We start from the raw sequence: 13,110 nt of genomic DNA, 5'->3' as shown, positions 1-13,110 counted from the left end.
AGACCTCTAGCGGATAATTCATTCTGAACTTTTAATTTTAGAACTTTATTTTCGTAGAAAGTTAATTAAAGGCATCGAAAACTGACATTATATTATTTTTGGAAGTGCACGCGATGATTATTATTTGCAGGAGTGTTGGTGACATTTATCAAAGAGTAGTTTCGTGACTAATGCCACTTAACGAACATAGCAGGTTTGTTTTCAGCGAAGTGTAAATGGCTGACTGCCAAACTACTGTTTCTAATGGAAAACTGCGTGTCCATTGATAACGGTTAATTGATGCTAATATGCTTTACACACTAAATAACCCCTTTTCCAGTCACATTGCTCGATCGTGTTTAGATAAAAAAGATAATGAAAAATTAAATATATATATTTATTTCTATTGATGATTTTATATTTAAAAAGTGTGTATTTGCCTCTCTAATTATGAATAATGAAATATAAATTTATTTTCTTAACTTTCTGTTATTAATATTTATGCTGAGAGACTCAAAATGGTTGTGAGAAAAAAAATATATATAAATTTATTTTTTTGGATTTACTACTGTTCCCAACAGGTTAAATGTTTAGTGTGAGTCTAAGTCTTCCCCCAAGTGCTCCGGTCTGTGTTTGTTGTGATTATAGGAGTATAATAAACACTAAAAACGGATTATTCCCTAGTGGATGGGTGAATAAGGGGAGTATTCCTCTATAATTCGGTCGACTGTGTTTATCATATCTGATTTTTCTGCAATTTTTCATCGCTCATATAGTAGCAGACAAGTTTTAGGGATGGAAGACCTGCAATTGGTGGAAGTTAAAATAAAATAGAAGAACGAGGTGATGGAACTCAGATTCATAGACGGTATGCTAGCAATTTTGTCCTAATTCATGGCAGGAGCAACGGAGAGATAATTCTAATATTACTTAAACGCAAATTAACTCAGATATCTGGTCATTTTTATAAGTTGGTGTTACTGTAATGAGAGCCATGATTTTAAACAAGATTCGCATTATAAAATCTTCGCTGAAGCAGCTTTCGAAGGTAACATGGTTGGGTTGATCTAACTCACAGATTCATATAATCTTTATTTGTGTAAAATACAATGTGTGGTCAAGGGCAGATTTTCCTGTTATGCGAGTGGAAAAACTATGAAAAATATCCTATTCCCACAGCCCGAGATCGGCTAACTATAGCCTCAATTGAAGAGGCTTTTAAGAATCCCTCCAGTTTCGGAAAAAGGTTTTAACCTAGACCTCTCCCACGCACAAAACTTTTCTGACATTTATTTCTTGTATTAAATGATTACTCTTTTATATTTTCATCAAAATCCATTTGAGAGAACTACTTCGAAATTTTTTGCAAAGTCTATTAGAGTTTCGTATATAAAGATACAAAATATACTCAAGAAATACTGGCATTCACTTTAATGTAAAGAAAAAGTTTCATTGTTATAAAGAGATGGTCCTTTTGAAAATAACGACCTTGGCACGTAGTACACTTATCCAGCACTGTTTCCTTTAAGAATCGCCTTGTCACAGCTTTGAACTACGAAGAATGCCATAAAAGTTTTTCCTTAGTTGAAGAAGAGAAAAAAAAAAAAACGCAAAAAAGAAGCTAAAATCGGGCTGCAGTTAGAGTGGCATGTGGTATATAAGCACCTTTTTTCTTTCCTTTTTTAGGCAAGTGATTCAGTCGCAACGTTCGGGACACGTGGGAATGCACTATAGTGGTTAGCTTCCAACTATTCTCAGAAAAGCATACCATATTTCCGTTTGGAATTAAATTATTAGTATTAGAATTGCATTATTATCATCCGCACCTTGGCTATCACTATTAAATACAAAAATGTATAAGTTAATGATAGATTGTTGTAATGTAATAACCACACTTTAACAGTGTAGTGATTACGCAGTACAATAAAACTTTTCTCCTTCGAGTGATGTCAGGTGATTTCAGTAAGTTCTTTTTAAGAAGATTACAAATATGATACCAGAATCTTTCCATCATGTAGCCTATTTATTTTTTCAATCACGTTTGTACTATTTGAAAAACTCATCATAATAATTGACATCATACAAGCCTTTGGCCAAGAGCGTGCCAGCCGTTGTTCAATAAAACGGGTTACCTTTCAGTTTCGTGATTTCATTTATGTAGTAAAAGAACAATGTACAGTATTTTCGTGGTTGTACCGGTACTAGTCAAAGCAATTTGAAGAAATCGTTCCATGATTTATTGGAACAATTTGCCGCATAGTATCATTGTAGCCTTAGTGACAGCATACGTTTATGTACCGATATGCATCTGTACATTATGAAGTTCTCCAATAAGCAGGCCGAGAACGTACAAATTCAGGCGCGACAATTACCGTTAAATAGTGAATCATGTGGAAGATCCCTCTGGTTCGTGAACTACCGCTGCCAAAGACAACATACTTGTCAATTGTCATAATGATCATCTGAAAATGTCATCTGCGGTGGATTTACCAGCATTTACTGCTCAGAGAATCGTCGGACACTAGAGATGAGACAGTTACAATGCCAAGTTGCGGGATGGCCTGGTTTGTCCCAATGTGTCATCAGCAAGTTGTAGAACGTTCAGGTCAGGATCGTACATCATAAACAACTCTGAGGCAAAATCCCTATTGTCTTTCTCTACTGCCAGTAATAAGGAAAGATATTGCCAAACACTCTATAAGCATAATACAAAACAGAAAAGGAAGGCTTTCACAGGACAAGAAATCACACTACATCATGATAATGCCAGGCCACACACTACTTGCCCATATGACTCAGGTGAAAATTGCAATTCACTTTTGTCATATCCTGCATATAGATCAAATTAGCTCCCGCTGATATTTTTCTGTCTGGACATATGAAAAGACATCTTCGTGGAAAACGCTCTTTGAATGATGACGAGCTGAAAAACATAGTAATAGGCCTACTTCAACGGTAGGATCCATCCTTCACCCTAGTGCATACGTGAGTTGGAAAGAACGATGGCCAATGTATTTATAAACAAACAATATACATAGAATAATGCAAACATGCTTCTCAGTGTTTGTTTAATGAATGATATATATTTCAACTTTGTATCTGTTGACTTTACACTTTTATTGCCAAACAGCAATCACGGCTGTCGTAGCGAGTGGTCAGGCAGGAGGGTGCCTAAGTACACGTGCTTTGAGTGACCGGGGTTCAAGCCCGTGACTGCTAAATACGGTGCTGTTTCTTGTATTCTTTCGATCTTGTAAATTGCTTTGGTCGTGCGGAATATAAACAAATATTTATTTATTTATGGACCGACCCTTGGATGTGAGCGCATATACACTGCTCGACAAAATTAACAGAACAAAATGTTTTTCATGAATATTTTATTGTAAACACTATCCCCAAAGGGGAATATTTGATATAATAGTCATCCTGGCATGCAAATTCCGAATATCCAATAGAAATCGATCTATCACCTTACAAAGGCGCACATTATGCAAATTATTTGTGCCGATAAAAACACGAATTGTCACTACATCACTTCATTCCTGTTTTTTGGCTTGCTCAGTGGGATAGCCACAACTCCAGTACTCCGAATGGCAAGTCATCATCGTTTAGGTGTCTTTGTGATGGCAGGCCGTCGGGCGACTTGAAGCTGAGCAGTCGCAGGCGGAATTGGCACGTTGGCTTAATGTGTCACGCAGTGTTGTCTTGGCACTATGGAAGCAATGTGTCTGCGCCGGTAGCACATTGGTATCGTCACCGTCCTCCCCACACCGGGTGAAAAACGTTAACCTACATGGACTGCTAACGCTGGAACATCCAGGGTAGGATCCCCTTGCTAACCCAGTCACATAGCTGTGTAGAATTTCACCTGATCACTCTAACCTGGGTATACCCTGGGTAGGATGCTACTGACCCAGTCCTCTGATTGGGTAGAATCCAGTGGTTTAAGACCGCTCCAATGCAAACAGGCGACCACACCTGTTTGCATGGAGGGAAGAAAAGCCACCCAGTATACCCTGGGTGGCTTTTCTTCCCTCCCCCTTTCACTTGGTGGAGCCAATGTTCCATCGATAACTAGGGAGAATGCCTTTATCTACATTGCCTCGCTTTTGCTCTCTCTCTCTCTCTCTCTCTCAAGAGACAGGAACCATTGCAAGAACTGCTGGCCATGGTCGCCCGACCGCTACATTAACCAGAACAGACCCCTATCTGGCTCTAATAGCAAGAGAACACTATGCCCGTCATCAACTGTCTCTTGAGGTTGGTATGGCAATAGGTGGAAACATTTCCAACCGAACTGTGCTAAGAAGGCTCAATTCAAATGGACTCTACTTAAGGACGCTATTGGTTTGTATATCATTAACCCCAAAACACTGCAGAGCTTGTCGAAACTGGTGCCATGAAAATGTGACTTGGAGCCCTGAAAAATGGGGTACAGTTCTGTTCTCTGATGAGTCCATTTTAGCCTAAAAACAGATTTTAGACGTTATTTCATCTGTAGACAACGAGGAACATGGTACCATCACTCCAACATCAACCAGAGGTTCACTTACGGTGAAGGCGGTGTTCTCGTGTGGGGCGGAATAATGATCAATGGCCGCATCCCTCTTCATAGACATCCCTCTTCTCTTTTGACAGCGATACCGTAACTGTGCAGAGGTACCAAGAACAGATGCTCGAACCCTAAACTTTTTAGGGGTGCGATTGGACCAGATTTTATTTTCTTGCACGAAATGTCACTGCATATAGAGCTCAAGCGGTGGACGAATATCTTGAAACCGAAGATATACAACGATTGTCGTGGCCAGCAGCAGATTTAAAACCGATCGAACATGTGCAGGACGTCCTTGGCATCGCAATGCACGCCCACAATCAACTCCTGGGTCACTTGGTGAGCTAAGGTCTGCGCTGGTAGAAGAATTGGATTTGTTGCCACAGAATCTCATAGACATTCCTATATCGAGCATAGTTCAGCGCTGTCAGGCCTGTAAGACGTTGATGCTATTTAGCGACAGGATCCTAAGATTTAACTTCCAGATTTTTATTTTTGTGGTTAATTAAAAGAAGTTGTATACACTTTACAACCCTTACATGTTTGAAAAATAAAAAGCCAATATCGAATCTGAAATTTTGTTGAAGATAAAGGTAATGACGTAGATTCTACTCTATTATCATTTTTCAGAAAAGCTACTGCCAGTTTCTTACACGCATACATAAAGACACTTATGCATATGGGTAATTTCGGTCTCCAAGGAGAAAGTAATCTCCTATTAGCTCCATCAATATCACGATTGCGCTTGCAGTAGCAGTCCTTGCCTCCATAAAAACTATGGGCATTACTACAGGCCCATTTGTTTTTCCACTTATTTCTTTCTTCACGAAGGTTCTCAGTGCCGAAGGCTGCTTCCGTGCACTTCAACTAGCATTTGATAAACTTCCGTGCAAACTTTCTTTAAAGTAAAAAGAAAATATTAAAGATAGTTCTTTGTTGGAGGTTTGCACCTCTTTTGAAAAATAGAGATAACCTCAGTATAACACGCACATGAAAGTTATGCATACAAGAGAGAGAAGAAATAAGAAATTTTCATGCTTTTGTTTCATTAATTTTGACTTGAGTTGGGTGTTTTGAATCATCTTCAAAGAAACTTGGGCTACATATTGGGGAAAAAAGAAAGGTCAGAGCTTAAATTAAGAAAAAAAAAAAAAAGAAGAAGTCATATTATGTTGTTAGAGAGAGAGAGAGAGAGAGAGAGAGAGAGAATCTTCATTTCAACTAGATGAATACACCGTAGATAAATAAGTAAAGTTGCAACTGTCCAGTCACGGCCAAAGGCCAGTGGCTCACATGAGATATTTTTGTAGTAGGATTTTAGGGGTATCAGCAACTAAGGCCATATTGCTCCGTGTATATATCTGTAAATTGCGTGTGTTCTGTGGTCGATTTTTTGTTTGCAGGTCGGAAAACCGGAGTTTCCGGGAGTAAAACCATTCTACCCTTGCCTGAGACCGACTAACTCAGCCACGTTCTGAAAAAGGCCCATAAAAATATCTCACGTCATCAACGGAACTCGAACTGAGGTCTTTTCCCGTCCGGTGTGGGGGAGGATAGCTATTCTACCAACTGTGCTACTTATGAGGGCCTTTGAGAAGACTAACTCATCTATTCATGTGTAATATGTCCATAAATTTCGTGTGTTCTATGTTCGATTTGTTTGTTTTCCTGGACGAAAGGAGTGAAAAAAAGCTTATAAAATTTCTCTGGTCATTGACGGATCCGACAGAACTGTAAAGAATTATGCAAGGTGTATGGCCGTGGTGAGCGAAGGATTCACTGTGCGACAATTGACATCGCAATACAATATGGGAAACCCAAGAACAATATCCCAATGATGATGCATCGCACACTCAGACGTATGGGATTCCACAGCAAACGACCCAAGAGACACCCTCTCCTCGCTGCTGACCATCGTCGACGGCTAATGCTATGGTGCTGACAACAAGCTGGTTGGACACTGGAGGACTGGAAAGGAGTGTGCTGATGGATGAATCCAAATATCTGGCGAAACACACTGACGGACCTCTTCGTGTGTACCCTTAACCACAGTGGACCGTGAGCAACCGCAAGACATGCTTTCCAATATGAAAGCACCCGACCCACGAGTTCCCGAAATCATGTCCTTTTCAAAATTTCGTGATATCTTCGCTACGCCCAATAACTGCTACTTTATCACTTTGACTTGCACGACTAGACGCGGCATAGCCCAGGACAGATGGGTCCAATTCAGTTATCACTGAGTGTATATAGTTTATCTTAAAAATTGTAAGAAAATTCTAAGTACAGTGGGACATCGATTATCAGAATCAATAAAGGAAATGTCTGATACTTGCAGTTTATATATTTATGGTGTAGTGGAGGGGATGTTTGTTGATGTCTTGAATTCTGCTTGCATAAAAGTTACGTTTGAGAGAGAATTTATCTACCATATACTGTAGTCTTTTCTTTCGTGCGAAAATTTGCACGAAATGTAAACGCGTAATGCTATCCATCAATGGCAACTAGAATTATCGAAAAAGATGTCAATAGTTACCAGTTTGGTGGATGGCAAACCAAAGATTACGAAGCATAATGTTGGAAATACAGACGGTTCATGATTTAAGCGATAGATATGCGACTAAAAATCATCGCTTGTATCCAAATCATATAAATCCAATCCTGTTTTACTATACACTTAACATATTCTTCTCTAACGTTTTTTGGTAGAAAAAATAAAATAAAATAAAATAAAATGCAAGTACACGTTTACAGATATTATATAGAATTGTGTAAATATTAAAGAACGCCCTCTATATATAATATATCGCAATTTTTTAAGGCAGACAGTAGGATGCCAAATTTTTCAAGTATCTTGTGAAAATTGCCTACACAGATTTTACACAGGTCGGTCATATAATTCTTAGATTGAACCACATTAATTTTAATAATTTTGATCCTTTGCGTGTGTTCTGTGGTCAATTCTCTGTTTGCTGGATGAAAAACCCGAGCTTCAGGGAGAAAAAACCATGCTATCCTCGCCTGAGACCGACTAACTCAGTCACGTTGTGAAAAAGGCCCATAAAATTTCTCGCGTCATTGATGGAATTCGAACATAGATAAATTCCACACATATTCGTTTAATGATTAGATTGATGCGTGGATGGAATTAATAAGATCCATTGCTATAAATGATTGAATGTTATATGACAGTCTTATTCGTAAGTCAATAGCTGAAAGCGATGTGCCATTCTAAAACTCTCATGGCACAGGTATATCAAATGAGTCACGCATGCGCATAGAAACACTCTGGAGCTCTTGTAAACATTCATTCGAAGGAAGAATGAATAATCCAGAGCAAGACTGACTCCTTTCTAGTGTCACCCTCACTGAATAGGAATGTATTAATATAATAATAATAACAACAATAAAAACCTTTTGGTCTCTATCATACGATGATAAACTTGGAATGAAACGATTGGACTGACCTCTACGTGATTTAAATATTGCATAGAAGTATTTGCATTATCCAGCTGAAATCGCCAGAGTTCGCTACTAAATAATCTTAAACAGTAAAACTGCTGTGTGTGTGTGGCTATATACGCTGTGTGTGTATGCTGTTAATCATGACCAAAGCAACTAAGGCTATGAGGCGTCAGTATATCGTATCTGTAACTGTTTTCCTCGATTTCTGAGAGAAAAAAACATGCAACCATTGCTTCGTACCGACTAACTCAGCCACGGTGTGAAAAGCCATAAAAATTTCTTCACGTCATTGTCAGATTCTAACTAACACTTGTTCCACCCATTGTGGAAGGAGTGTAATTATAACCACTGAGCAACCAGAGAGGGATTTATATACAATGACTGGACATGCTCAATGATAGGTCTAGAGTCAGGTCTAGATTAGGAGTAAATCTTCTAGCACCATTCGGACGTACTGCACGATTTATAGACTGGGGCTGGCGTGAAAAGAGATGAACCAGACGTTGGATAAGATTGAAACATCATTTCTTGTTCAACATCACTCTCAAAACTTTTCATATTTGGCAGAAATTATCTTTATAGCTAATAACTTTCCTGAATTCATTCCTATTGGGCTCGCTTACATATTTACGAATTATTATTATTTTTTTATTTTAATCTTTCGCCACCCTTAAGCTCAGTCAACCTTATTTACAGCAATATAGTAGTTGGAACCCTATTAATCCTTTTCCATAATTTATAAAAAATATCAATCAAAATATTAAAAATAGCTCAGTGGAGCAGCGACGCTCTCCACTTCGCTACAAGTGAGGGTACATTAGTTGTATATATTTACTTGTACGAGAAGTCAAGTAATTTTATTTATTTTTTTTTTAACGAATGTTCTATTAGACAACCTGTAGGGTAAATGATATTGTTGATGATCTTATAACTTAATTTGTTTATTAAAAATACAATCTTTTGTGCAACTTCGAATAAATCGCCTAACTATTAAAATAGTTAAAAACGTTTCAGAACTTACAACTCGTTGTTTTACAGAGTGCTAAAGATAAGATTACAATCAGCATATTTATTCAAGATGTCTAGACTGCGTGGCTCATACTACGTACCACCAGAGGAAGAACATTGGGAAATCTCGAGGTGTGTTGCGCATGCGTGCTTCCCTCATTGATAAAGCGTTGATAGATAACTGAAGGAAGCTCAAGGCAGGTAATCTTACCGAGCGGCAAATCTATAAATATCTGAAGATTTGCTGCAGGTGCCTTAAGGTGAGGATGAATTTTGAAGTGATCCTGCCCTTAAGGAAAGGGAAGTATTCGATTGCTCTTTCTGTACATTTGGTTCCCTTCACAAACTACCTTTACGTTATTATTCCTTCTGTTATTATTATTTAAATAAATATAATAAATAATAATTTATTTATTATTAAATAATGATTAATTTTCTCTAAATAGACAAAAATTAAAAGCTAGATGTCAGGAGTGCATTAAGCACTTAATACGTTTTGAGAGGTCAAGCGCCAAAAGATGAAATGTACAATTTTATTTTCATCTATAAGCAGACGAAGCTTTGTTTTTTGACATCCAATTTTTGCTTTATAAATATTTTATATTTATAAATAAATATTTATTTATTTATTCGCTTTATAAATATTTTATATTTATAAAGCGTGAAATATTTTAGCAAAAATAAATAAATAAAACTACTCGAAATTCACAGTTATATTTTAATAAAAGATGTGCATTATATATTATTAAAATTCCCAGTCAGAGATATTGGAAAATCAAACTATCTTTTGGATTAGCAAAATTCCACAATATATTACAGAAATTCAACAGCCTTAGCGGAATGCTGATTACCACGAAATGGGGCTTCATCGGCTTTTTTGATGGATCACACATCTCCAGTTGAATTTATCTTCTGTAAAATTTCGAAAGACGGGACATGCGCTTCAACATTTTAAATGACAGTTACTTCATGGGAACAAAATGTCCCATGAACGAATTTGGAAACTTTCCTGTCTGGTTCCAATTTAATGGAAAATTTGACGCGGTTCGTAACATTCTGTTTTCTCTAAAAGGTACTAAGAATGATGCTCTCCTAGCTCAAGAGGCAGATGGCAATTCATTGGCCATAGTGATGAACCTCTGCACACTCACGAAATGCTCGCTAACAAAGTCATGCACTTACCTTCTATTGGAGTACGGGGGGTCACCAAGAAGACCTGCCCTATTCTTCCGGACATCGCCAGGATCCATATCCATATGGTAAACTGCATCTCTTACAGCCACGTGTTGAAGGTGTCCTTCCTTGGCTACTCTTCCAGCTGTTGTTGCGATGGGTGATGAAGTGACCTTCGTTTTCTAACTGCGAATCGATTTGGACGACGGGCGGCGCACACACTAGCTTTATTGTTTCCGTTGGCGACGCAGGGCGAGTCCAAAGAGAAGGCGAACTGTTGAATCTGTTTTCTTATGTCTGACGGCCATGCCCTCACAGTCGAACTGCGGTTGTAGGAGATCGCCAGGATCTAGTGACGTCACAGTTCCCTCCAGCATCACCCCAACAGTAGCGCCCCCTTCCTCATATCGACCAGTGTGTACGATTAATATGGAGGGGTTGCCATGGACACTGTAACGAAACGCATGAGGGATGAGCGTACGGCAACCGAACAAATCCACTTACAAGAAACAACGCAAATACACAACAGTCTTCTGAAAACTTCCAAAGGGAAGGCATGAAGCTCGCTGGCATTTTATGAAATTATCGAATATTCGAGAAGGACACAGCGAGTGGTAGTGTTGCCAAACAGTATAAGAGAAAAGTTATACTGTAAGGTTTTTTTCACATCTAAGCAGCTTTACTGTCTTACATTCAAAAAGTACGAAGGATTTCGCTAGAATATAAAATGCATTGCCAACATGGTTAGAATAAGGTCAAAAGTAAACACAACCGAGACATTCGTTCTACGTATAGAACGAATTCTTGAAATACGTAGAACGGATTTCAAGAATTTGTTCTACGTATAAAATTCACAAAACAACAGTTAAATGGTTGTTGCTGGTTCTTTTTTTATATTGATTTCATCAATTTACAACATTTAATATCAACTCTTGGGAGAAAATTCATAAACTTACGAAAGGGTCTGATAACAAGTACGAGGATGACTCAAGAAGTATTGCGAATTTCAGTCGCTTAAAATCTGATTATTTCGGAAATAATGACTATACTGTATGTCCAAAAGTCGCTTTCCTTCACGAATGTTGTGATCTTTATCAGAATCCTCCTCCACCATGCTGGATTATCGGTCCAGAAGTACCAATATAAATTTCATGGATCTGTCTGTGCGCAGTACGTTAGAAGCCAGTATGGGTTGTAGATCGGAACTTATACTGTGAATGTGGATGGTAGTTGATGCCACATCAGTAACCTTTCTGTGCGCTCGATGCGACTCGTCTGAACCACCTAAAATTCACTTTTCTGACACTGCTAGAGTTCGTGAACAGTAGAACAGTTGCAGAAAGTGTTATGGAGTGATGAATCTCGCTCTGGACATGTTTCGCTGTGGAAATTTCCCGGAGAGCACTACCGATCAGAGTGTACACTCCTGTCTAAAAGTTTGGAATCATGGAGCATGACCACAGTTTTTGGTAATTTTTTTTAAGTTATTAACTATGACAATGTAAGTTTAATGTTAAAAAAAAAACACTATAAAGTATTTTAAGATTTTTTATTAAGCATTGAAAAATTTACAGCAAAAAATATTGAAATGATTAATATTAACAACTGTACTAAATTTTCAGGAAACAATCCTCACGAGAAGATTATTTTATGAAATTTCATTATAGTTGTTCGGAACTCATTACAGATTCCGAATATCCAATAGAAATCGATCTACACCTTACAGAGTAGAACATTATGCAAATTATTCATGCCTATAAAAACACGGTTTGCGACCACATTACTTCATTCCCGTTTTTTGGCTTGCTCAGTGGGAAAGCCACATCTCTAGTACTCAGGATTTAGATGATCGTTTGAGATGGAGGGCCATTGGACGACTTTAAGCCGGGCAGCGCAGGCGGATGTAGCACGTTGCTTAATGTATCACACGGGATCGTCACGACAATATGGAAGCAGTTCCAGGAGGCAGAACCCATTAGAATAAGAGTTGGCGAGGGCTATATCAACCAGAACAGACCACTATCTGGCTCTAACAGCAAGATAACCCTATGATGTCCTGTCACAAACTGTCTCTTGAGATTGCTGCGGCCACAGGTGAAAACATTTCCAACCGGACTGTGTTAAGAAAGCTCAATTCAAGTTGACAAATCCAAGGAAGCCAGTGGTTTGTATCCCATTAACCACAAACCACAGAGCTCGTCGAAACTGGTGCCATGAACATGTGACTTGGAGCCCTGACAAACGGGGTACAGTCCTATTTCATGAGTCCCATTTTAGCCTAGAAACAGATTATAGACGCTATTTCATCTGGTAACATCCCAATGTCAGAGAAAGGAACACTTACGATGGAGGCGGTGTTCTCGTGTGGGTCGGAATAATGATCAACAGCTGCACCCCCTCGTTTTTGATAGAGGTACTGTAACTGCGAAGATGTACCGAGAAGAGATTCTCGAACCCTGTGTGCGACCTTTTAGGGGTGCGGTTAGCCCAGATTTTCTTTTCGTCCACGACAACGCCACTCCACCCACAGCCCAAGTGATGAACAAATATCTTGAAACTGAAGATATTGAACTACTGTCGTGGTCAGCACGATCAGCAGACTTAAATCCGATCGACATGTGTGGGGCACCCTTTTGCCTCGCATTGCACGGCGACAGCCAACTCCTCGGTCACTTGGTGAGCTATAGTCTGCGCTGGTGGAAGAATGGGATTTGTTGCCACGGAATCTTATAGATACCCTTATGTGGAGCATGGTTCACTGCTTTCAGGCCTGTTTAGCCATTGGAAGGGATCATATACCGTACTGATGTCATGTGACCGTATTTTCGAGCATTTTGCTTCGACTTCTATAATGTGTGGCCTTTTTGGAAATTCTTATGCAACCCCCTGTAAATGCCTCTTATACCTCTCCGAAGATTCTGGCTCCCTCCTCA

General features: G+C 38.8%; 1 protein-coding gene across 2 annotated transcripts in view; it reads right to left on the bottom strand.

The window, feature by feature from the left end:
• The window catches only part of LOC150085063 (uncharacterized), a 62,666-nt gene that overhangs the window by 34,155 nt on the left and 15,401 nt on the right, over positions 1 to 13,110 (bottom strand). The window contains exon 1 of one of the 2 annotated variants that reach the window (XM_090376760.1): positions 10,187 to 10,509. The exons of the other annotated variant lie outside the window; for it this stretch is intronic. Coding sequence (XP_090232886.1) covers positions 10,187 to 10,274 — 88 coding nt within the window. The 5' untranslated portion in view covers positions 10,275 to 10,509. Of the gene's footprint in view, positions 1 to 10,186; positions 10,510 to 13,110 lie in introns of those variants that run through there. 2 annotated transcript variants of the gene reach the window in all.

This window comes from Mastigoproctus giganteus, chromosome 6 (genome assembly GCF_048544385.1).
Source record: "Mastigoproctus giganteus isolate SK-2022 chromosome 6, ASM4854438v1, whole genome shotgun sequence".
Classification (NCBI taxonomy): domain Eukaryota; kingdom Metazoa; phylum Arthropoda; class Arachnida; order Uropygi; family Thelyphonidae; genus Mastigoproctus; species Mastigoproctus giganteus.
This window is presented reverse-complemented; position numbering and strand designations above follow the sequence as displayed.